The 25,605-nt window shown below is 54.5% G+C and overlaps 1 protein-coding gene across 4 annotated transcripts in view; it reads left to right on the top strand.

Moving 5' to 3' along the window:
• The window catches only part of AGPAT3 (1-acylglycerol-3-phosphate O-acyltransferase 3), a 103,009-nt gene that overhangs the window by 62,315 nt on the left and 15,089 nt on the right, over positions 1–25,605 (top strand). For 3 of the 4 annotated variants that reach the window (XM_027083167.1, XM_027083029.1, XM_027082942.1), the window contains exons 3-8: positions 6,651–6,877; positions 15,034–15,203; positions 15,794–15,955; positions 16,826–16,979; positions 17,476–17,578; positions 22,116–22,191. In XM_027083167.1, coding sequence (XP_026938968.1) covers positions 6,700–6,877; positions 15,034–15,203; positions 15,794–15,955; positions 16,826–16,979; positions 17,476–17,578; positions 22,116–22,191 — 843 coding nt within the window. In that variant the 5' untranslated portion in view covers positions 6,651–6,699. Of the gene's footprint in view, positions 1–6,650; positions 6,878–15,033; positions 15,204–15,793; positions 15,956–16,825; positions 16,980–17,475; positions 17,579–22,115; positions 22,192–25,403; positions 25,598–25,605 lie in introns of those variants that run through there. The other variant, XM_027083094.1, reaches the window with a different exon arrangement.

Raw genomic sequence — 25,605 nt, 5'->3', positions numbered from 1 at the left:
TGGGTGGGTGGATGGGTGGGTGGGTGGGTGGATGGGTGGGTGGGTGGGTGGATGGATGGATGGGTGGATGGATGGGTGGGTGGATAGATGGATGGGTGGGTGGATAGATGGATGGGTGGGTGGATAGATGGATGGGTGGGTGGATGGATGGGTGGGTGGATGGATAGGTGGATGGGTGGGTAGATGGGTGGATGGATGGGTGGATGGATGGATGGATGGATGGGTGGGTGGATGGATGGGTAGGTGGGTGGATGGGTGGATGGATGGATGGGATGGGTGGACAGGTGGGTGGATGGGTGGGTGGATGGTTGGGTGGGTGGGTGGATGGAACAAAGGAAGGAAGAAGGGAAGGTAACAGCCTTGGTTCTCCTTCACTATGGACTTTGAATTTAGATCACATATAACTAAACCGTTCTTTTAATCCTATAATTCAGACTTCCTATCTAGAACATCAAAAACGAGGCACTTTTGGCATGTTTAATGTCTTCTCCCTTCACCAGCCACTGTGCTCAAGGTCAGGCCTGCTCAGGAGAGACTGCCCCGACAGGGCAGGGTGAGGCTGCCAGGCTCTGACCTCAGCTCCGAGAGGTAGTTGGCCCAGAGTGGTTATCAGCGGCGATGGCTTCTCCCTGGATCTCAGGAGCAGGGCAGCAGGGCAGCTGAAGTGGCGTCCCCCAGAGCTGGCCAGCTTCTGCCCAGTGGAGAGCCACAGCACTGGATGTTTCAGGCTGGGGTACAGTTTCAGGCTGGGGGTGCAGTTTCCGATTGGGCGCTGCTCCCCCAGCTGTAAGATTAGACCGCGTTGGCAGAGGCTGGAGGGACTGACGTGGGCCCTGTGTGTAAATGGGAGAGCGGTCTTCCACGTGCAGAGAGAGCCATTCACCTTCCCTGCATGGAGCAAGGAAGCACTCTGATGGGCCCTCGACTACAACTTCTGTTTCTGTGGAAAGGCTTTGTTGGAAAGATGGGGGTTTGGGCAAAGATGGGGGTGTGCCTGGTAAGGAGATCTGAAGACCACACCATCTGCCGGGCTAGTTCTGAGGAAGAGGGACAGAGGGACCAGTGCCGGTCCTGTGGGCATTTGGGGCGGGCCCTGAGGCAGGTGCAGGGGACGTGAGCAGGGTGAGGCTGGGCCAGGGTCCGCGGCAGACCCTGGGCAGCAGGACGTGGGAAGGGGCCTGTGCACGCCCAGAATTACGGGATCTGGGAACAAGGCCTGCATACTTCTAAGAGCTGTGTTCCTCTGCTCCGGGGCCCTGACACACACTGCAGGCTGTGGGCTTAAACAACAGACATCGATTCTCCCTGTCCTGGAGGCTGGAAGGCCGAGACCAGGGTGTCGGAGGCTGTGAAGGAACAAGCTGCGTGTAGAGACCGCCTCCAGCCATGTCCTCACACGGCCATCCCTGTGCACGTCTGTGTCCTAATCTCTTCTTATAAGGCTGCCGGTCCAACTGGATTAGGGCGCACCCTAGTGCCCCCGTTTAACTTGATTTCCTTTGTTGAGACCATATTTCCAAACACAGCCACACGCTGGGGTGCTGGCAGTAGGACCCCAACATATCCTTGTGAGGGGACACAATTCACTCGTAACAAGAGGTGCCAAGGTCGGGGCTGGCAGTGGCGGCGGCAGAGCCCAGCAGCGGGCCAGGCCCTTGGCGGGATAGTGGGGAGGTGGTCCAGGCGCTCCTGGCTCCCAGGTCTCCCCTTCACCACCCTGAGCCCCGAGCAATGCGGCCACGGGAACTGGCTCAGAACTAGCAGCAAAAGCCCTGGAGGGACAGGGTCAGGTCCACGAGGGTCCTGCTTCTGGGGCAGGGGGAGGGGGCAGTGCTGGAGCTGGGAGGAGGGTCTGGTCTGTCTCCCGGCCCTTCCTGCCCCACCGGAGCTCTGGCAGCTCCCAAGAGGCCCCGTCACTGTCTCTCAGAGGACGCGTGTCGTGTTGCAGCTCCGGGAGCCTCACTCACCTGCCCTGGAACTGTGGGCAGCGCGGCTCTGCCGAGTGCCCGGCCCCTCCCCCTCCCCCGGCCGGCCTCTGTTCTGTGCCCCTTGTCCCCAAGTGGCAGTGCCACCCTCTGTCTCCCCTTTGGGGAGGGTGAGTGCACCTCGTCCCCTGCCCCGAGAAGGTGGGGTCCCGGCAGCTTGTACGGGGCCACAGTACCCTTAGGACCGGGCTGTGCAGGTGCCAGGCTTCTGGAACGACCTAAACTCTTACCTGAGGACGGGACTTGGGCTCAGGTTTCCTGGCCAGCAACAGCATCTGAGTATTAATGAAAAGGGGCCAATGTCTTTTACTTTAAAATAAAACCTTATGGAACAATGGCGGTTACCTTGGGGGTGTCGGGGGATGGATGGATACCAATTATGCCTCATAATTTCTACCTTAGATGCGTTCTTCTATTCTAGGCCGTATCACGTGTCTTCTAGAAGCTTACAGCAACGTCAGTGGAAGAGCTGCGTGTTGCTGCAGTTTTGAAGCATCTCATTTGTGTCGTGAGGTTAAGTGCATCACCCAGGCAGGGGTAATGGGGCCCTACAGCACCCATTACAGGGCGGTGGTTACGGGTCAGAACAAGCTCTGCCCACTTGGTGCTCAGGATGTGAGAGTTAGGCGGGAGGGGGCCTTGACGGAAACCGGGGTCAGAGGCGGTTGGGGGTGGATATCAACTCAAACGTCTCCCATCAGATTTGGGGGTGAGCCCAGCAGGCTGCACTTTTGCCTTCCAACACCTAGGGGCACTGCCTTCACCAAGCTGTGGCAGGAAGGGGACAAGGGGCAGTGCCCCTGGTGGGTGCAGCCAGGAGTCCCCAGCGTCATCCTGAGCGTGGATTAGTCTTGAGGAAGCACAGCCAGACTGCGGGGTATCTACGGGGCAGCTGTCCCGGGCTCTTCCAGCGGGAGCGGGAGCGGGAGTGTGGTGTAGGTCAGAGGAGAACAGGGGCGTGCGATCAAACGCCGCACTGGCCCTCGACTGGGGCCTGGACGAAAAGAAGTGACACAGGCCATTTGGGGGAACACAGATGGGATATTTGGTGATATGCTCACGTGAGTGTTAAATTTCTCAGATGTGATCATGGCGTTGTGGTCAACCAAATGCCCAGATTCTAAGATGACACAGGCTGAACAGCTTAGGAGTGGATTTTCATCAAATATTCCAGAAGAAGTTTTTAAACTTAAATTTAGCCTATGCGCAAGAAATGTAAAAATCAAATTTAAATATTCATACATATTTTTGGTACGTAATGTTAGGTTAAGATGATTGGTAAAGGACTCTCAATCATAATAAATTCTATTACAGTGAGACCCTGTAGAGGACGTACCATGGAAATACAATTTTTTTTTTTTTTTTTTTTTTGCGGTACGCGGGCCTCTTACCGCTGTGGCCTCTCCCGTTGCGGAGCACAGGCTCCGGACGCACAGGCTCAGCGGCCATGGCTCACGGGCCCAGCCGCTCCGCGGCATGTGGGATCTTCCCGGACCGGGGCACGGACCCGTGTCCCCTGCATCGGCAGACGGCCTCCCAACCACTGCACCACCAGGGAAGCCCTCAAATTGTGAACTTTAACCTTCTCCCAGGCTGGCAGCATGCGGTCGGACGCTCCCTCTGATGCTGGGCAGTGGTGGCTGCAGCCCCGCCAGCCCCACCATCACGAGGGTGAACAACCTTCAGTGCACTGACGACCATGCTGGGCCCAGAGAGCCACTCTGTTTTCCGCTATCAGTACAGTATTCCATCAGTTACAGGAGACACTCACTTTACTATAGAATAGGCTTTGTGTCAGGTGATTTCGCCCAACTGCAGGATAATGTGAGTTTACACCGAGCACGTTTAAGGGGGGCAAGGCTCAGCTTTGATGTTTGGGAAGTTAGGTGTATTAAATATATTTCAACTTAACAAGATATTTTCAACTTACGATGGGTTCATTGGGATGTAATGCCGCTGTAAGTTAAGGAAGATCTGTTTAAAAGTTCACGGTATGACAGAATTTATGCCCCTTGCATATTTAAACTTGGGTTTCAAAATGTAGAAATCAACTTAGAATTCTCTGATGATATATATATATATTTATTATTATTTTTTTTAATGTTTTCAGGGGCTGCACACGAGCCAGTGCTCCTGGGGGCTGCCGAGTTGATGCTTTCCTGCTTACCAGTCTGCAGGCCTTGGGGGAGAGCTGGGGAGGGTGTGGGCTGATTGGGGAGCGGGGTGGGTTCTGCGGGGGTGGCAGGGCTGGTCAGCCCTCCCCCACCGTCATTGAAGGTCCTCCAAGTTAGCACGTGTGACTGATGTGTTATCAAGACTGTCAGGCCCAGCTGGGTCAGAGGTGGTAGGCCGAGAGGCGGCGATGTCCAAGCAGATGGTGGGCACCGGGTGCTCTCGTGGCGGGGGCAGGTGGGAGGGGCCTGGACTGCAGCTGCTGACGTGCCTTAGGACGGGGTCTGGCCCACAGGGAGCAAGGACACCAGACCCACATCTGGGCATTGGGGACAGACTGACAACCAGGGAGGACAGCCGACTGCAGCCAGGAGCCCCGGCCAGGCTCACCTCCAAGCGGGGCTGAGGGGCCGTTCCAGATGGGGGTGCGGCTCTCTGGGGCCTCTGGGGACGGACTTCCTCGACCAGAGATTCAGGAGATGGACCGGGGACTGGGACTTGTTAAACAGATTCCCGAGGGAAGGCCTGTGTCCGCACAGAGGCTCGCTGGGGAAAGTGCGGGGCCAGAGGCCGCACACCTGCTGCCGTCGGCAGGTGAACAGGTGAGCAGACAGACTGGAGACCGCCCTGCCATCTGAGGCTGGACTGCAGGTCCCATGCGGGCCTCTTTATGTGAACCTCTAGCAAAGGAAGCTTGATCCCGTGTCAGGAAGCCCAGAGGGGCTGCCAGGGGCTGGGGGGGGGTGTGGAGCTGCTTGGTCGTGATGGGTCAGCGGTCCGACAGGTGCCCTCACACTGCGCAGGTGTGAGCGATCCCTCTGTGCAGCTGATTCTCCAGCAGGTCTGGCACGGACCTGGGGAACCTGCTTCTAACAGCATCACAGCTGACGGGCCGATCTTCGAGCTGGCTTTTGGGGACCCTGGTTATTGTGGCCCACACGGTTATTTTGCCTGACCCAGGATGGCGGGGTGGGGAGCAGCCTGGTCTCCTGGGGCCGGGGGTGCAGGGAGCCCGCCTGGTGGCAGGTGCGGGTCCAGATGCCGGGCGGCAGCGTCAGGTCTGGTCAGAGCCGTTCTCTCTGGTCCCAGAAGGCAGCTGGCCCCAGGCCTGGCCTGGCTGATGTGTGAGTCTGTGCTTTACAGAGGGGTCCCCGCCCACGGGGGCACAGACGCGGGGCTCCCTGCTGGGATTGGAGTCCGGCCCTCCTGCTTTGCGTTGCGTGGCCCTGAACAAGTCAAAAAGCCTCTGCGCTTCCTTTGCTCGCCCGTCACATAGGGGCAGTGACTGCGTGCCCCGGGGCAGTGACGGCGTCCCCCGGGTTTGTGTGAGTTTAGGAGGCGGTGGCAGGAAGCGTGTGCAGCGCCGCTCGTGCGTCCTCTCGGAGCCTCTCGGGGTCAGAGCTTTGGACACGAAGGCGGGGGGCTGGGGCCTCTCGGGGGCTGTGGGCATCAGAAGGCCTGCCCGGGCCGGGGGGGCCGGCTCCCCTGGGGACTCCCACACCTGGCGCCAGGCCTCGGCTCCTTCCCTGTCCTCCCGGGCATCCTCCCCACGTGGCTGCTGGCTTATCCGCCACCCCCGCCCCTCACGCAGCCACTCGGGGGCCAAGGGCGGACGGAGGGCATCCTCTGGAGTCACGTGGCCTCATGCCTGGCACAGCAGCCAGGCCCTTGTGCCCTGGTGTGCCCAGCGTGGCCACCCTGGAGGCCTCTGGAGCCCACTCCACTCGCATCCCGGAGAGCGTGGGGCCCGTCTCTGGAGGACCCAGCCGCGGTCGAGGCAAGCAGCCACTAGGCTGCGGCGCGGCCGGCTCTGAGAGTGCCAGGGCTCCGTCCCAGCCGTCTGCTTGTCTCTGTCCACGCGAGATTCCAGGGCAGCTCGCGGAACAAGTACAGCCATGAAATGCGAGCCTCTGGCTTCATCTTTGAAACCAAGAAACCAGGGTTGAAGGGAAGCGGGAGAAGCTGGCTGAGTCCCGAGGGGTCACCGCTTCTGCGTTAGAGACCAAAACAGAAGCCTTTCAGCTAAAAAAGGGTACAGCAGCTTGGGAGTTAAAAGACAGTAGTTGAAATGTTTTTATAGAGATTGAGTGTGCAGTTTTGATCTTTTAAGTAAGATGCTAAAAAAAGAAAAGAAAAATACCCATCATGCCTTTACCTAGAGATACTCACTATTAATATTTGTGTGCATCTCTTCTAGTCTTTTCTTTCTTCCTTTCTTTTATGCATGTGTGTATACGTTGTGTGGTGTGTATGTAAGGTGTGTGTGTGTGCATGTGTGTGTATGTTACGGGTGATGCCTGCGTGCACGGTGTGTCAGCTCCCCCGTCCGCCCCGTACGTACGTCACTCTCGGAGGGAAGGGCATGAGGACCCCTTGGGGGGGTGGCTGCAGATCTGGGCTCTGGTGTGAGCGCCGTGGACCCCTCCTCCGCCCGCAGCCCCTCACCCCTGGGGTCCCTGGCGCCCCACCTGACCGCCGGCCCCGTCTTTGCAGGACGGCTGTTCTCAGTGAAGGGCCCTGCACTCGCTACTGAGCTGTGGCCATGGGCCTGCTTGCCTTCCTGAAGACCCAGTTCGTCGTGCACCTCCTCATCGGCTTCGTCTTCGTGGTGAGCGGGCTGATCATCAACTCCATCCAGCTCTGCACGCTCGTCCTCTGGCCCGTGAACAAGCAGCTGTACCGCCGGCTCAACTGCCGCCTTGCATACTCGCTCTGGAGCCGTGAGTACCCCCTGCGTGTGCACGGCGGGGATCGGGGGGCCGCGGACAGTCAGGACGGCGCCCTTTCTGCTGGACGGTCCCGGACAAACCAGTGCAGGGCCCCTGGGGTGAACGCCTGTGGTGGTGAGACGAGACACCGTGGGCTGGCTCCCGCTCCCCGGCAGGAACCGGGGGCTGCTCCTGGCCAGTAGCTGTAGCGGGGGCGGGGTTTGGCCCGAGCTCTTAACTGGGCTGAACCACGTGACGGCCCGATCCCTGAGCCTCTGGACCCACAGAGGTGGCAGTTCCACGCGGTCTCACGCGGTCCTCTGGAGAGTTGGAAACGAGCAATGATAAAGTCAATTCACCATGACCAAGCCCTAACAGCTGCCGCCAATACGTGGCCAGTCTTGGGTCACCAGACCCCCAGTCACCCCCTCACCAGAGTACAGTGAAGCTACCCTCGGGGCGGCCCACCATCACATGTAAATGTTGCGGTACCTCTCTGCAAGAGGCAAGGACTCCCCCCCGTCTCTTAATTAAATGTATGTGTTTAGGCGTGTACAGGTGTTACCTATACGCCCTTGTGATGCGTGTGCATTTGTACAAACAGAATCAGTCTTCACCCATCAGCTGGACAGAGACTTAGAAGCTGCTGACGGGGGGCGTGGGGGGCCGCTTGCCCTGCAGGTTGGGGTCACGGGGCACATCTTTGGACGGCAGTTTGCCGGTAGCGATGGACAACTTACGCGGTTCTATTTTTTTACCTAAATATTCCACCAAATAAGAATGTAACCTAGAAAGATATCTGCAACAGTACATATGTGTGCAGATATTCTCATGTTACCACTTTTATAGTAACACAAGACTAATATAAAACGGAGCAGCCCAAATGCCCATTAATGGAAGCTAACTGTGGTGTGTCCACCGGATGGAATCCCACACGGCCACTAAGAACAACAGGGAGAATCTCTCTGTCCTGCTAGAGAGCCAAGTTCAAGATACATTTTTAAGTGAAAACAGAAGCGATAAAGCAAAGCACAGAGGGTGCTCTGCATTTATTTACTTTTAAGACACGTGTGTGATGTGTCTGCAGTTGTGTGTGGCCACCCCTGCTTAGAGAAAGCTGAAGGGTGAACAGAAGACGTAACCACCCCGGGAGTGAAGGAGGGCGGGGACTCGTGTTTATTTCATACTGTGTGCTGTTTACACTTCTTAGCATAAGAACGCGTTTCTTTTACAATGAAGAGAAAATAATACACACGTTACTTCCTATGGGAAGTGGTGAGTCTGTGTGCCTGTCCCTGTGACCCCTCCCAGTGCAGGAGCAGGAAGACAGCAGCTAAGCGGCCATAGGAGTGTCCACGCCCAGGTGTGTGCACCCCCCCCCACCCCGCAAGGTGCGGCAGCCCTGCCTGTGCTTCCAGCCGTAAATAGTCTAAACTGCGATAAATAAATAGCATAAACTGAGATAGTTTCAGTTCCCAGGCGGTTTTTTCCTAAATAAAAGGCCACCTTTATGTGTGTGTGAGAAGGAGAATTAGAAATCCTATCATAGAGGACATACAGTGGGAGATGAGTACATACCTAAAGGGCAAATGCCAACTAGATGAAAATCATAGACTCCACCTCCGGCAGTATTCTGAAGTTAAAACGCTACAAAACAGCCAAACTCTGGCGAATAAAGATGGTAATTATAATATTTTTTAAAAGTAAAAGCTTAGTGAATGAATGTTACAGCTTAGATTAGATACAGATTAGATACAGCTAGTGAGAGAGTGAGTGAACTGGACATTACTATGAAGAAATCATCCTGATCGCAGTAGAAAGACAAGATGAAAAATATAAAACAGGAGTTAAAAGATGTAAGGGGAGAGTGACAGTCTATGAAACAGGTCTTGGACTCCTGTACCCAAGGAAAGAATAAGCGGAAGCTCCATTGGAGGAAATGATGGCTGAGAATTTTCCCGAACGGATGAAAAACAAGATTCTGTAGCTCTAGGAAGCAAATGTAAACGAAGCAGGGTATATAAACAGAAGTTCACACTTAGACCCGTCACAGAGAAACCACAAACCACCAGAGACAAAAGGAAGATCTTAAAAACGCCCAGAAAAGAAAGCTAGACCACCTACACAGATTGACAGACTCCCAGCTGACTCGGCAGAACGTGTGTCATCAGAGCCAGAGGCAGTGGGCTGTCTCCAGCCTCGGCCTAGAGCTCTACATCCAGGAAAGTGCCCTTTCAGGACTGAGAATGAGATCAAACAGCCTGAGGGGAACAAAAAGTGAGTATATCGTCACCTGAGATTTTTTTAAAGAATATTCTTTAGTAAGAACAAAAGCCATCAGAGAAAGTAGGGTCTGAGTTACCAGAAAGACTGGTGGACTGAGAAATTGGTAAGTAGGTAAATCTAAACAGTCATATAAAATAATAACGATGCCCCAACCCGCGTGGCTGAGAGCAGACAGGACCAGCGGCAGGCAGTCTGTCAGTCAGGAGTGGCGACAAAAGTTCGGACTCCATCATTCTTGTATTTGTCAGGAAGACAGCAGAGATCTTTCCTTAAGACTTTGTTAACTAAGTATAGGGTAGAATACAGAAATCAAACATAACTTCTAAACTACTTGAAAAAGATGGATTAAAAAAGCAAAGACAAATTCATTTTTTAAGGCAAGAAAGTATAAAAAAGCATAAAAATAAGAAAACTTGAGGTAGAAGTTAAGATTTATGTAAAATCCTCCAATATTTGGAAGGAACACAGGTGCCCACTGAACCCACATGCTGTGAGAGTTTCCCCCAGGACCTGGTGAATCGGGGGGGCTTCTCCACTTGTCCATTTCTTAAATACACGAGCAGGGGTCCTTCCCGGATTTGCGCTGGTGAAAGCTTTCCCCGATCCCGTGGGCATGTGGGGTGAGCGAGGGTCACACCAATGTGTGGACCAGCGGCCCCAACCTTTTTGGCACCAGAGGCCGGTTTCATGGACGACAGTTTTTCCGCGGACGGAGGGCGGTGATGCAAGCGATGGGGTTCGCTAGCGGGCCAGCCGCTCACCTCCTGCTGTGTGGCCTGGTTCCTAACAGGCCGGGCACCGGTACCGGTTTGCGGCCCGGGGGTTGGGAACCCCTGGTGTAGGCGACCCTGAACCACTGCTTTATTTTCAACTCTGCGAGCATCCCTGTGTTCCTTCTGTGATGCCAGGTGTCTTTTGCTGTCCCCCCGAGCCCAGGGTGACTCGTCGTCCTCAGGCCCGAGGAGTCTTCGTGCTGTGTTAGGGGCACAGATGTGGACCCAGAGAGCCTGGCTGGGGCCCTGGCTCCCTGCGGACCTCAGCCAAGGCTCTCACCCTTCTCGTTTGTGAAATAGAGACGGCGCCTCTCAGCTGGACCATCAAGATTAAATTAGCGCATAGAACGTGCGTACAACACCATTAACGATTACTCTCAGTAGGCAAGTTTGAATTTTTCAAAAACTCATTCGTTGGAATGTGCAGAGCATGGCTTGCTCATGTGTGTTAGGGCAAGCATATGTTTGAATGAAGGAAATCACAAAAAAAGTCCTCATTCAAAATATTCTCCAAATTGACCGCGAGCACCTTCGCGGCGTCAGCCCTGGCCGCGTGCGTAGCGATCTACGATCTACGATCTACAAGAGACCGATGTGACTGGAAATGCGCTGAGCAGCCCACCGGGCCATGCTGGCAGCTGGTGGAACAGAGCTGCCTCGACACGTCGCTTTCCTGCAGGCAACCCTCTGCTGGGCTCACTCTCCGGGCAGGGCCGGGGTGGGGATGGGGCGGGGGCGGGTAAAATGCCTGCAGGGGCTGCCGGTGTTGTCTTCAGTTCAGTCCTGCTCACCAGCCCCACCTGGGCCAGACCTCTCGCTCTGGACCAGAAATGCCCAGGTCCCAAGTGCTGCCAGGGGAGGGTGTGCGGCCGGGGGAAGGCACCCCGCCCGCACCCCATGAGCACTTTCTCCCCTGCATCCTGGCTGCTGGCCAGAGCTCCCTCTCATAGAAGCCTGCCGTGTAGCGAGGAGGCCGTGTACCCGTGCAGGCCGCCCAGGGATGAGCGCACAGTCCCATGCAGTGGTCCTCGTGTGCCTGGACGGTGCCACGGGGTCGCAGCTCCGGCATCCTTTCCACCTGTGAGTGGCCAGCGGACGTGGTCCGTCCCCCGCAGGTGGCAGCTCTGAGCCGGCGCTGTGGTGTCCAGCAGCGTGATTTGCGGGTCATCCTGGGAGGCGGTCGTGGAAACGAGCCTTTAGATGCGGCGTCAGTGCCCTCGTGAGTGAGGCACGTGTTGTCAGGCCTAAGTGAAGAAATGACTTTGAAAGGTGGCTTTTTTAGAAAATTCCGTGTCTGGGGGGCGTTTAGCCTCGCACCCCTACTCGCTTCGTCCAGGACTTCCTCCATCACACACAGGGACGGCCGGGAGAGCCGAGTTCACTGGGGTCCTGAGCACCCCCTGCAGGCTCTGCATCCTCCCCAGAGGACGGCTGAGGTCCCTGCTCCTTGGACGAGGGGCCCGCAGGTCGGAGCAGCTCATCCAGGCCGCCACCCTCCCTGCCGGGTGATTTTTACGTCAGTGGGTTGAGGCTGTATCGATTCCTCTCAGACTTGTGGTGAGAAAGCATCGCAGGATTTCCGCATCAAAGAGACGGCCACACCTCAGCGTTCACTGCAGCATCGTTCACAATAGCCAAGATGTGGAAACAATGTCAGTGTCCATCAACGGACGAACAGATGGGCAAAATGTGGTCTATACGTACAAGAGAATGTTATTCAGCCTTTAGAAAGGAAATCCTGCCGTATGTGACAACATGGGTGAACTTGGAGGACAAGATGTGGAGGAGCCAGTCACAGAAGGACAGACTGCACTTGTCCTTCTTATATGAGGGGCCTAACGTAATCGAGCGCAAGGAAGCAGAGGAGTGAATGGGGGCTGCCGGGGCTGGGGGAGGGGAAGGGGCGAGCGCTGTCAGATGGGTGTGCAGCGTCAGTTACACACAGTGAGTAAGTTCTAGAGGCCCGCAGTTACCAGTACTGTACTGTCCACTCGGAATCTGTGAGGAGGGTAGGCCTCAAGTTAAATGTCCTCACTACAGGCTTCCCTGGTGGCGCAGTGGTTAGGAATCCGCCTGCCAACGCAGGGGACACGGGTTCGAGCCCTGGTCCGGGAAGATCCCACATGCCTCGGAGCAACTAAGCCCGTGCGTCACAACTACTGGGCCTGCACTCTAGAGCCCGCGAGCCACAGCTACTGAGCCCGTGAGCCACAACTACTGAAGCCCGTGCGCCTAGAGCCCGTGCTCCGCAACAAGAGAAGCCACAGCTCGCCTCAACTAGAGAAAGCCCACGCGCAGCAACGAAGACCCAATGTAGCCAAAAATAAATAAATAAAATAAATGTCCTCACTACGATAATGAATAAACCCTTCCTTGTTCCCAAGGAAATTGCTTCAGAAGCAGTGGCCTCAGCCACAGGCTCTTACCTGACCAGCTGACACATGGAGGTTTGCCCAGGCCTCCGTCATCGAGAAAGGGACAGGAACAGGCCATCGCCAAGCTGCACGCGCGTCTGTCTCAGCCCTGGTCCCCGCCGCCTGGGTGGGGTGTTCACCAAGCCCCCAGCAGCTGCCTGTGCTTCCAGATGGACGGGTCAGCCTAACCTTGGGCCTCTTTATTTCTTTTTTCTTTTTCTTTTAACGTTTATTTATCAGGCTGTGCTGGGTCTCAGTTGCGGCATGTGGGATCTAGTTCCCTGACCAGGGATCGAAGCCGGGCCCCCTGCCTGGGGAGTGCGGAGCCTTAACTGCCGGAGCACCCGGAAAGTCCTTGTTTCCGTCTGCTTTGTAATTCTTAAACAGCTATCAGGGGGTGAAATTCACCCATTTAAAGCATGCAGTCCGGCGGTTTGAGTGTATTCATAGAGTCATGGGCCCATCAGCACAGTCTAATCGTAGAACATTTTCACCCCATAAAGAAGCGGTCACCCCCCCCCCCCTTTGCCCCCCCCCCGGCCCCTGGCAGTCACTATTCTGCCTCCTGTCTCGGTGGCTTCGCCTCTTCTGCACATTTCATGCAAATGGAACCATGCGGTGTGTGGTCGTGTCTGACTCCTTTCACTCGGAGCTCAGCGTTGCCAAGGTTGGTCCACACCGTAGTGCGTGTGAGGCCCGCGTTCCCGCGTCCCTGAGAGACGTCACCCTATGTGGATATGCGCTGCCTGTTCATGCATCAGTTGGTGCACATCTGGGTCGTTTCCCCTTTGCGGCTTTGTGAATAACGCTGCCGTGAAGTTTTTGCACAGACGTCTGCCCTCACTTCTCCTGGGCATCTACCTAGTGGTGCAGTTGCTGGGTCCTCTGGCTACTCGGTCTGGAACATAGTTTTCCAGCGCGGCTGCACCTTTTGCGTCCCCACCAGCAGCGTTAGGGGTCCTAGGCACCCTTTCCTCACCAGCACCTGCTATTTACTGTCTATCCGTTAGATGACAGCGTCCCGGTGCCTGTGACGTGGTTGCCTCGCCGTGGCTTTGGCCTGCACTCTCCCGACGACTGGTGGTGCCGAGCATCTACTCGTGGGCTTGCCGGCCGTCTGTAAATCCTCTTAGGAGACCGTCTGTCCAGGGCCTCTTGTCTTTCCATTCCTCGGGTCTTTTTTCATGCCTTGAGTGCTGGCTGGAAGTCGCCAGGCTAACAGGTGCATCCCGGGGGGGAGTTTGCCTCTGTTGACCTGGCCTGCGTCCCCTCAGAGCCCTCTCTGGTCCCTTGATGAAGCTTATGGCGAGCATGTCCTGGAGCTGACCTCTTTATGACCCCTCCTCTGACTGCCCCGAGGGTAGGAGGGACCGCGGTTTGTGGTTCGAGAGTGTTCAGGTATTACCTGAGAGTCGGCCTTCCGTCCAGTCCCCGCCTTGTGTAGAAAAGGAAGTTCAGACGCCAGCACGTGGGGTGGAGCTGTGTGTCCCCCCACTTCCACCTGGGCTGGTGGGGACACTAAGTGGAAGGAGAAACCAGGCCCCGTGCCGAGTCCCATCCAGTCCCCCACAGCCCTGTGAGGAAGCCACTATTGTCTCCTGTCAACAGGGAAACCGAGGCCCAGGCAGTCAGGCTCAGAGCCCACTGTCTAAGCGCTGGGCTGTCCTGCCCCATCAGCCTTCCCTGGCCTCCCTCCCCGAGGGCCAGTCTCCGGAAAACCGATGGCTTGGTGTCCAGCAAACAAAGGACAGGCTGTCTGGTGGGCGTCCTGAGCCTGGGAGCCATACTTCCTGGTCTGAGGCCACCCTCCTCGGGCGCCTGGCCGTGGTGGGTGTGATACTGGCTGGCTGTGGGCCTGCAGCCTCCCCTTCCTGCTCTGCTGGGGACTGAACGTGTGCTATCCCGTCAGTGCACAGCACCTGTGAGAACTACAGTCGGACATGACGATAAAGGTATCCACCTGAACTCTTGTAAAGAGTAACGTGGGTAAGAGTTATAGTGCTTAACGTACATAAACTGAGGACCCCTTTGTAGCCTGACGAGGACCCCAGTTTATTTGTCTATTTCTGTGTTTTTAAGCTTCCTCTGAAACTTTCCACAGAGCCCCGGGCTCAGTGTGTTGGGCTGAGATTGGAACTCCACCACTTTTTATCTGTGCTTTGGGAATGATCATAGCACTAACTCAAGTCGCCTGAGAAGTAGATGACATAACGTATGTAATTTACATAGCAGAGCACGTGGTATCCTGTCGGTATTCAATGACTTGTAGTTGTTGATAATAATAGTAATATAATGCTGATGGTGTATTCGCTTAATAAGCGAATGCTTTGCTCACCGTGCCATCCTATGGGACATTTGATTTTTAAGAAAAGCGAAGATCTGATTTTTAAGAAAAAACGTTTTAAATTAAGTCCTTTAGATATGTTGGTCAGAAAAACTTCCACCTGAAACGGGTTCCCTCCTCCATCTCTTCTGCGTTCATTTGACTTCTCCCCTGACTTTTGCTTAGAGAAGCGTCATTAGAATTTCAGAAAACTTAATTTTAAACATAAACCATCAAAACTCATTTCTAGCCGAAAATGCCAGTCGGGCTGATACCGTACAAGCCCTGCCCACGTCAGGGAGCGGGGGGGGGGGCCCGGCCCGGAGTGCGGTGGTCTGCGCCTCGCCGACGTCCCTCCCTGTGTGTCCTCAGAGCTGGTCATGCTTCTGGAGTGGTGGTCATGCACGGAGTGTACCCTGTTCACCGACCAGGCCACGGCGGGCCACTTCGGGAAGGAGCATGTGGTCATCATCCTGAACCACAACTTCGAAATCGACTTCCTCTGTGGGTGGACCATGTGTGAGCGCTTTGGCGTGCTGGGGGTGAGCGATGTGGGGTTCCCGGGAGGGAGTGGGCTGCGAGACGCGGGGGTCGCAGGAGGGTGGGGTAAGTGACGTAGGGTCCCAGGGAGGTGCTGGCATGGCTCCCTGGGGTCTGGCCTTCCCTCTGGTTTAGCCCCTGGTCCCTGCAAGCTAGAAGTCCCAGCATGGCTGACCGCAGGGCACCTGGGACTGCAGGCTGCCCCCAGCTGCCCCAGGGCTTGCTCATGAGACGAGGTGTTACTGCGTTTCCTCTCAACTCCTTCCTCCCCTGGTTGGCTCAGCTGCCTCAGATGAGATGGGATGAGGGGTCCCCTGCGGTGGAAGCGCAGTGCATGGCGGCCCTGGCATCTTCCTTGGGGAGCCCCGGGCCTGGCGGCCAGCGCAACCTCTAGGTCCTTGGCTCCCGTGCTGCCCGCCTGCCCGCGGTTTCCCCATCTGGTGGCGCCTGCACTCTGGGTCCATGCTTACCTAGAGCGTCACACTCAGAGGCAGGGTCTCTCGAGGACAGCCAGTCCTGGGGGCGGCCTGCGGGGGCGTGCCCTCGGGGACCTTGTGGTCCTGATGCGCCAGCTGCTCTGCCCTCCCCCCAGAGTTCCAAAGTCCTGGCTAAAAGGGAGCTGCTGTACGTGCCCCTCATCGGCTGGACGTGGTACTTCCTGGAGATCGTGTTCTGCAAACGGAAATGGGAGGAGGACCGGGATGCCGTCATCAAAGGGCTGAGGCGCCTGGCTGACTACCCCGAATACGTGTGGGTGAGTGAGGGGTGAAGCCACACGGACCGTGTTGTCTTGAGTCTCGGGCGCAGCCTGAGTTCTTAGTGGTGAGCCGGCAAGAGCCTCTGAGCACCAGGGAAGCTGTCTGAGGAGGGCGGGGCCCCGCCCCTCTGAGCCTGCAGGCTTGGGAACCCCTCTTGGACCACCTGCTTCCACCTGCCCCAGGTGCCGCCACGCCAGGGGCACTGCCGCCCCTCCCACCCGGCCCCACTCAGAGCAGAGCCTGCGCGGCTGAGCCGGGGCTCCCTGGAGACGTTAGCGTTCCGCCGAGTCGGGGCTCAGGACAAGCCCTCGTGGGCTATGGTTCTGTGGGTCGACGTGGACTTCAGTTGCTAGAAGGTTTGCGCTGCACTTAAATCAGCCACCCTTCAAGGGCAGGGCAGGGCCCTGGGGGGCGGGGCTCTGGTGGTCCTCTCTGAGCCCCTGGATGGAGTTTGATGGACAGCCATCTGAAATGATCGGTATCGATCGGTTTGCATATCAGTTCCGGTCTCTGACGGCAGTTCCTTATTTGGTGTCTGTAACTCACCAAGGCAAAGGGATAGAAGACTTTGTTTTCCACTCGCCATCGGAAGGCTGCTGCCTAGGGATACCTTGTCTCACTCTCTCCGGGAAGTGTCTTTTCATTCCCTGAGAACAGGTGCAGGGCTGTTGCTGTCTGTGAAGGAGTCGTGTGCACAGTGTGATTGCGGCATCTCTGGTGATGCCCCGCTCTGGTCGCTGGGGGGCGACATTTCCACAAGACTTTGCCGCCAGGCGGGGGCACGTACACGGGCGATAAGGAGCCTGTCGGGCTCCAGTCCCGGTCGCCAGCAGCGCACTGACCTCCGTCCCCTGTCTGTGTCTTAGTTTCTCCTGTACTGTGAGGGCACGCGCTTCACGGAGAAGAAGCATCGGGTCAGCATGGAGGTGGCCGCCTCCAAGGGGCTGCCCGTCCTCAAGTACCACCTGCTGCCTCGGACCAAGGGCTTCACCACCGCGGTCCAGTGCCTCCGTGGGACAGGTAAGAGCCACCCGCTGGGACTCTCTCCAGCCCGGGCTCCAAGCGAAGCAAGACGTGAAGTCAGTGATTTGCCAAAAACCAGATCAGTGAGTTCCGTGTAACATACAGGATGCCAGTGGCGTTAAAGGGAGAACTGGGTACTCAGATTTACATGTTGTAAGATTCTCGTATCAGTTTTTGAGGTGATAAAGTACTAGTTAGTGGAAAACAATTAAAATGACAATAAAAAAGGTATATAACTGAAAACCTTATAAAGGAAAAAATATATATCCAGTTAATCCAAAAGGAAGGCAAGATGAAAGGGACAAAGGACAGGATGGATAGGAAACGGTCACTTTAAACACGAACGTGCCCGTAAGTACGGTAGATGTGACTCAACTAGATGCCCCAGTAAGAGAGGAGAAGTGGCAAATGGAGCAATCCAGGTCAGGAGCCGCAGTGGCTCTGCTGCAGGATGTCAGCTGGCACCTGTCACCCTCTGCCCCTCTCCCTGCAGTCGCAGCTGTCTACGACGTCACACTGAACTTCCGAGGAAACAAGAACCCGTCTTTGCTGGGGATCCTCTACGGGAAGAAGTACGAGGCGGACATGTGTGTGAGGTGAGCAGACAGGTGCCCACAGGGGCGGGGCCGGCAGGTGGGTGGGACTGGGGCCAGCTCCTCCCACCTCCTGGCTGCCTCCTGGCGGCCCCCATGTGGAGGTGGCGGGCATTCCACCCTCCAGGGCGGGCACACGGTGGGGACAGTACAGAGCAAAGGAGTGGGTGCGACTTACAGGAGGAATGTTCCAGAAGCTCCGAGGGAGGCGTGACCCCTCCCAGTGGAGGGAGCAGAGGCTTTTTGGAGGAGGCTTCTGAGCTAAAACTTGGACAGCAAGTAGGACTTTAATAGACAGGAGAAGGACAAGCTGTCCCCGCCTGAATGGGACGCACACGTGTCCCCCTTTTCATGGTGTACAGCCACGCAGACCACCTGGGAGAGAAGGTGGGGTCAGGGCCACAGGCTGGGCTTCGGGCTCCTGGCTGCCTGGTCTGAGCTGGGAGGCTCCACCCCGCCAGCCTCCACCCCATTGGCTCAGAGGCAGCCGCGCCCACACTGAACTGGTGAACGCAGGGCAGCTCTGGATGGCCCCCGTGGGACACCCGAGGATGCCCCAGAAGAGAAACTCCGCCCGAGGAGGGGCCCCATGTGGCCCTTAAAATGCCCCCAGGTTATCGGAAGCTGTTCCCGTTGGTCTGTGCAGTAAGCATTTATTGCGTGTCTGCTCTATGCACAGTAAGGGGGTAGAGGGATCAGAGAGAAGGGAGCTTCTGAAAGGATTCACTGCTGCGGAGGCAGAAACCTGCTCGGCGGGCGGGGCTCCAGGCGCCACTCCGGGAGCAGAGGAAGGGAAATGACAAAGTGACCGTCTTTCTCTCCAGTTTGTTGGGCCATAATGGGAGAGGCCACCTGCACCCTGTCCTCCCACCTCCGGGGAAGCCCTTGTGGCTGACTCCGCCCCCTCCCCGCCCCCCCACGGTGCTGACCTTTCACCCCTGATAGAAACCCGCATCTCTCCGAGCTGATCAGTGCAGGGTCTCCCTCCCCAGGAACATTACGGCCTGACGCTGCACTGCTTATGGAGTGACTTTTGCTGGCACTGGTGGCTTTGGCCCAGAGGGGCAGGGATCTCAGGGTCAGAGGGGAACAGAATCCCTTTGGGGTTCCATCCTGAGTGACTCGTGGTCTTTGTGAAACGTCCAGACGTCCAGGGCCACCGGCAGAGCCTGAGGCTCCGCTGGGAGAGCGGGCTCCATGTCTGTAACACAAGGTCAAGGTCAGGGACTAGGGCTGTGGCCGGAGGTCGCTGTGTCTCTCCGCCACACCACGCTCTGATGCTCGATGGTTTTCTGCCTGGTGAAGAGAAGATGATCCACCCAGAAGTCTTTTTACCTTAAAGCACAGCCCGGGGGCTGCTCTGTTCGTTAAGTGGTGCTCTGACCTGATTCCAGCTCCAGGCCTAATTCCAGGCAGGCCTTCCGGGTCCACGTGTTGTCTGGGTCATCCTGTTTGAACTCGCCAGTCTCCTGTTTCACTCACATGTGCCCAGAAAGGCAGGACATTCCTGTGTGTATAAACCACATAGCCCCGTCCCCGTGTCGGCCACTGACTGCCACCGACTTGGTGTCCATCCTGGTTACTCTGACCCAAGGAGGCTCTGACCGGCCCTCTTTCTTGAGAGCTTGAGCCAGGACAAGTTTTAAAAAAAATACCACTCAGTTCTGCTGCCCCAGTGTAGGAAGTTTCCAGGAATAATTTTGTGAAGATAAACAGGAAGCTGGGTGGCTTTTTCCCTCTGACGTTCACAGAGGACTAGCTCAAAGTCGCTGTAGGGTCTCTTATTCCATCCCGGGATCAAGGGAGAGCCCAGGACCCTTGCCCTTAGCTCTCTAGAACCCCTGGCCGGGGGCTGACCACTGGTGGCCAACAGGGAACGGGTGATTTTTCTGGGGCCCTGGATGGTCCCGGTCATCCTCACGGGAGCCCTCAGAGGCAGACCCTGCTCTTGTCCCTGGCTAGGAGGGCTCTGGCAGCCTTAAAGGCCGCCCGCGATCAGAGCTGGTAGGTGGCAGAGCTGGGGGAGCCCGCCTGGTCCAGCTGCAGGCCAATGCTCACACCACCCTCCAGGCTATAGCGCCCCTCCCCGTGGGCACCCAGCTCCAGCTGGAGAGGAGTGGTGCTTTAATCTGCTCGTTTTCCCCTTTGTTGCAGAAAATGTGAGGCTATATTTCACCCAATCATATCTTAATAAATATATTCTTAGAATTTCTAAAAGTTTCAACTTATTGTTTTGTATTACCAAACGGGTGTCTTGAGTAGAAGCAATATCCCAGTGAGTCCAAAACATACCTGTAATCAAAGAAGACACGGTTCCCGTGACCCGGTGGAGTTGTGCCTCATTTCCCCGGGGGCCTGAGGCTGGGCGTGGCCGGGGCCTTGGGGGTGGTGGCTTGAGGCTCTCCTGTGTCCGTGCTGGCAGTCGGGGCCAGCGTCCTCAAAGTGGAGTCAACCCCAGAGTTGTATTTATGTTTTATCTCATCATTTAAAACTCTTATTTTATATATTTTGTCCTGCATATAACAGACATACAACAGAACCTGTATGTGGTAATGTGAAATCAGGGGAGAACAGTCACGTGAGTTTGACACTTTGGGCCGTCATCCCTCTGTGGACAGACCCCTTCCAACTTCCTTTCCTTCCTGAGACGGCACCTGTGGCAAACCCTTCAAGTGCTACTTCTCACTGTGTACTCCTGGAGGTCCCCAGCACCTTTCGGGTCCACAGAGTTAAACCATTTTGTTTACTAGGAGGTTCTAAGTCTTCTTCTGTCCTCTGAGCGTACAGCGGAGTCTCCCAGAGGCCGCGTGACATGTGGCCCAGCATCGCTCGGATGTCTGGTTGTGTGTGTGCTTGTAAAACTGGGAAGTTTTACAAGATGGATGGTAAAGATGGGTCGGTATAACCCACAAAATCCAAAGTTCTCAACTTTTAGAGACAAGAAGGTAGGGCTTTGGGCTTTTTCGTGGCGCAGTGGTTAAGAATCCGCCCGCCAATGCAGGGGACATGGGTTCGAGCCCTGGTCTGGGAAGATCCCACATGCAGCAGAGCAACTAAGCCCGTGCTGCACAACTACTGAGCCTGCGCTCTAGAGCCCACGAGCCACAACTACTGAGCCCGTGCACCACAACTACTGAGCCTGCACTCTAGAGCCCGTGCACCACAACTACTGAGTCCATGCACCACAACTACTGAGCCTGCACTCTAGAGCCTGCGTGCCACAACTACTGAGCCTGTGTGCCACAACTACTGAAGCCCACGCGCCTAGAGCCCGTGCTCCACAACAAAAGAAGCCACCATAATAAGAAGCGTGTGCACCACAACTACGGAGCCTGCGCTCTAGAGCCCGCGTGCCACAACTACTGAGCCTGCGCTCTAGAGCCCGCGAGCCACAACTACTGAGCCTGTGTGCCACCACTACTAAGCCTGTGCTCTAGAGCCCGCGAGCCACAACTACTGAGCCCGTGTGCCACAACTACTGAGCCTGCTCTCTAGAGCCCGTGTGCCACAACTACCGAGCCTGTGCGCCACAACTACTGAGCCTGCACTCTAGAGCCCGCAGGCCACAACTACTGAAGCCTGCGCGCCTAGAGCCCGTGCTCCGCAACAAGAGAAGCCACCGCAATGAGAAGCACCACACCGAAGAGTAGCCCCCGCTCACCGCAACTAGAGAAAGCCCGCGCGCAGCAACGAAGACCCAACGCAGCCAAACATAAATAAATAAAAATAAATTTATTTTAAAAACCAAAAACGTTGAGATCCCTAAAAACATGGAGATTTGCCTCTGGCCGTGGACTTTTCTCGTGGCTCTGCTCTCACCCTGGGCCCTCTGAGGTGGGCAGCCAGCCCCCAGGATGACCGCGGTCCCTTGTTAAATGACTGTTGCTCACACGTGCGCTCAGCGGCCCCTTCTGGCGATCCCGAGGTACTACAGTTGCCGTAGAAAGCGGTCCTTGCCCTCCTTGTGTTACCGGGTAGACGCCCCCCCTGGTGGGGCTGGTAATTCAGCTGGCGACAGGGCTTGTACAGAGGTCAGTGTCATCATTGACGCCAGCCGTTTGTTAATTGAGATTAAAGTTTCGAAATCTCTACTGCTTTTCATACTTGAAGCAAATGGATTTCATTTGTGAAACACAAACTCTTCTTTGCCTCATAACAGACGCTCAGCTGTGGTCACTCCCAAAGAACAAACTATTAAGAAAGACCAAAACTGCTTAATGAACGGTCAGTTTTCCCAACGGAGCTGGGGGCGTAATCTGCTCAGCTCAGTGCTTCTGGGTGTCCCCGGGCGAGGCTTCCGCGCTCCCGGGCACACGAAGCACCTCCCGGCCCCTCCGTGGTTCCCTGCAGTCCCACCAGGCACGGGGGAATGCCCGAGAAGTTACTTTGATGTGTGTGTGTCTTTAGAAATTGAGAGTCAGATTTGAATAGAAAAGGCAGGGCTGACAAGTAACCCTGATGTATAATGATTTATTTTTCCTCTTTTCAGTTTGATGTCATCTGGTAATTGACTTTGCTTTCAATCTTCTTAATAAAACAGGAGATTTCCTCTGGAAGAGATCCCGCTGGATGAAAAGGAAGCGGCTCAGTGGCTTCATAAACTCTACCAGGAGAAGGTAAAGGCGCTCAGCTCTCCCCACACCCACCCTCTTCTCGGGGTCTCACGAAGAGGTTTCAGAGGGGCAGCTAACAGGGCAGGCAGGTAGCACATTGGCTTCCTCTGGAGACAGGAGTGCCGTGCCACTCTCAAATTCTTCTTTCCAATTCTCTTCTTCGTCTTTCATTTTTCCTTACTTTTGAGGAATTAACAAACTAGAGAAAAGTGTAATGGATATCATAATGCTTGTATAACCATTGGCAATAACATTTTATCACATTTGTTTCATTTTTTCATGTAAAGAAATTAGACATATAACACGCATTATGTACGTGTGTATGTGTATATATATGATTTAATAGGTAAGGCACAATATAGATGATGGGACAGGCTTCTTATGATGACCCCACCCGGTCCCTCCTCCATCCCCCCCAACATGCTTCACCCCCCCCTTTATACTGTGTGTTTAAAGTTTATTTTATACACACAAACAGGACACTAGGTTATCATCTTCAGCAATAGGGGAGGCTTGGATAATCAGAAAGTCCTACTAGTATAAAACACATATCCTTTTAGACGCATTGACAAGTGCTGAAGAAAGGAAGGGAAATCTCTAGGGAGCAAAAGAGGAGGTGGGACTGAAATCCAGGTGGGAAGGCTGTGAGCTGAAGCTCCAGGAGTTTGCTGGTCCACCCAACCTGAAGGCTTGAGTTTTAATGCCTACATGGAAGCAGAGAACAAAGATTTGACCTCACTTGGGGCTGGAAGTTGGAACTGAAGACCCTTATGAAGCTGGGACCCTCTGGGAGTTTTGCCCTCAGGTGGTTCAACTGGAAAATGTAACTGCCAGCATAGGAAGTGACTTTGAAGTTGCCTTCCCCCCCCTTGGTCTCTAAATGTCTCCCTGGTAATTCATAATCACAACACTGTCCTCAAACAGCTGTGGGGATTGAAGTTATGCTAACAGCATAGCTCAAAGTATCCGCATAAAGAGTGGTTTTAGGTGAATCTCTCTAGAGCCCCTGAGAAAAGCACATGGAAAACTAGAAGAACACGACTCCAAACCTAAGCTGCCCGAGATTTCTTCAGAACAATTCTGCTGGAGATGCGCTCATAACCAAAACCCACGATGGGCAAGTACAGCAGACAAACAGAAGAATTAAACCCGCCCGAAACTTCCGCTAGTGGAACTACCAGGCAGACTCAAATCAGTATGTTTGAAATGATTAAGCAAAGAAGAAGGGATTGAAAACAGAAGAACAAGACCGATTAAAAAATGAGACAGCTTTGAGAAAAACCAGGTGAAATGTGTAGGCATGAGAAATCTACTAACTGACGGCAAACGAGATACAGCTGAAGAGATAATTAGTGAGCTGGCAGGTTTTGAGGACATCACTCAGAATGCAGCACAGAGGAAGTGAAAATGTAAAAAGGAAGTTTAAAAGATCTAGAGGATAAACAGAGGTCGAGAATGTAACAATTAGGGAGTCCAGAGGAGAAGGTGGGAAGAATGGTGAAGAGCAGTTGTCAGAGATGACCATAAAACTTCTAGAATTGGGGCTCCCCTGGGGCGCAGTGGTTGAGAGTCCGCCTGCCGATGCAGGGGACACGGGTTCGTGCCCCAGTCCGGGAAGATCCCACATGCTGCGGAGCGGCTGGGCCTGTGAGCCATGGGTGCTGAGCCTGCGCGTCCGGAGCCTGTGCTCCGCAACGGGAGAGGCCACAACAGTGAGAGGCCCGCGTACCACAAAAAAAAAAAAAAACTTCTAGAATTGATGAACATGGGTTTTGTCAGCTTCAAGAAACCCAAGTCTGGAATAGGATAGATACAAAGAATGTATACAGTGTACATATATGTGTGTACACATATGCACACATATACATTATACAAACATACACAAGATAGAGTAAACCTAGAGAGAGAACAAAGAAAGTAAAAATAGCGTAAGTTATTGAAGCACAAAGCAAAGCTACAGAAGAGTGAATCTACTGCACCAAAAGCTTTTCTTTAAAAATATTAATAAAATAGAAAGCCTTGGGCAAGACTGACCAATTAAAAAAGAGTGCCGGCATTAATGGGAACAAAAACGGTGACACAACCAAAGAGCAAGGAGTGAAAGTGGTATGAGCAGTATGACAACTTTATGCTCCTACATTTGAAAACTTGGATGAGATGTGTGATTTCCAAGAACAATAGAACTCTCCAGAAGAAAAGGAAACCTAAATAAAAAGGAATAGAGTGTGTGTGCTTCACATGGTGGACGCGCAGAAAGACGTTGTGTGCACGAGGCTGCAGAAGAGAACGCATCTCTGGATCAGGGTCAAGTTTTAAAAGTTTGAAGGGACTTCCCTGGTGGTCCAGTGGTTAAGAATCCACCTTCCAATGCAGGGGACGTGGGTTCGCTCCCTGGTCGGGGAACTAAGATCCCACATACTGCGGGGAAACTAAGCCTGTGTGCTGCAACTACTGAGCCCATGGCGCTCTGGAGCACATGCGCCACAACTAGAGAGAAGCCTGTGCGCTGCTACGAGAGATCCCACGTGTCACAGCTAAGACCCAACGCAGCCAAATAAATAAATATTTTGTAAAAAAAGTTTGAAACTCTTACAAAGAGTGACATTTGCAATCAACAGTATTTGTTTAGCAGGAAATGAGAAATAACCCAGAAGTGCATTATTAGGAAATAGATACGTTATGCATGTGTATTCATTTACCTGTGAGTCAGTTAAAATGAATGAACTGCACATTATGAATCTTGAGAAAGTAGGTGTAAAGGAAAGCAGATTGCAACAGGCGTATAATGTGATGCTATTCTCAGAAAATCACCCAGCACAGGCGCAGTACCGTGCATTAGCGTAGAGGTACCTGCACACAGGGGTGCAGGTGTAAGCCCTTCCTGGGGATGGAGACCACCAGCTGAGTGTGATGACTCCTGGCGGGGATGGACCACAGGCCTTGTCTCCATCTCTAAGGGTTACTTTCTAAAACAACCTGATGCAAATACAGCAAGTGACAGGTTTTGACATAACTGATTTATTTGGGTATTTTCTATTATTTGCTATGTTTTTCCATAATATTGAAACATACACATTTTTTATCGCTTTTCATGTCACTTATATTGTAATTTGCATCAGGGACCGCACTGTGTGTCACGTTCTCCCGTTCTGTTTTTAGTGACCATTGTCTGTTACATCTTTCAGCGTTGACAGAGCTTTAATTCACCCCTTTAGATGCTGTGCTCCACTGTGTGTGTTTCCCATGTGATGACGCCCCGTTTTGCTAGTCGTCTTCCTACCTGTGAACACTTATGAACTATTTATGAACTTTCTGCTGTTCCCCACGCGGCAGGGCACGTGTGGGAGCGTTTCTGCCAGATGTTAACGCTGTGACTGGTGGTAGGAGGCTCTGGTCCCTTGTGAAATGTCTCTAAGT

This window comes from Aethalodelphis obliquidens, unplaced genomic scaffold, assembly GCF_003676395.1.
Source record: "Aethalodelphis obliquidens isolate GAN/ISIS:26980383/991018 unplaced genomic scaffold, ASM367639v1 scaffold1, whole genome shotgun sequence".
NCBI lineage: Eukaryota > Metazoa > Chordata > Mammalia > Artiodactyla > Delphinidae > Aethalodelphis > Aethalodelphis obliquidens.
The sequence above is the reverse complement of the archived record's forward strand: the minus strand, read 5'-3'. Positions and strand labels throughout refer to the sequence as shown.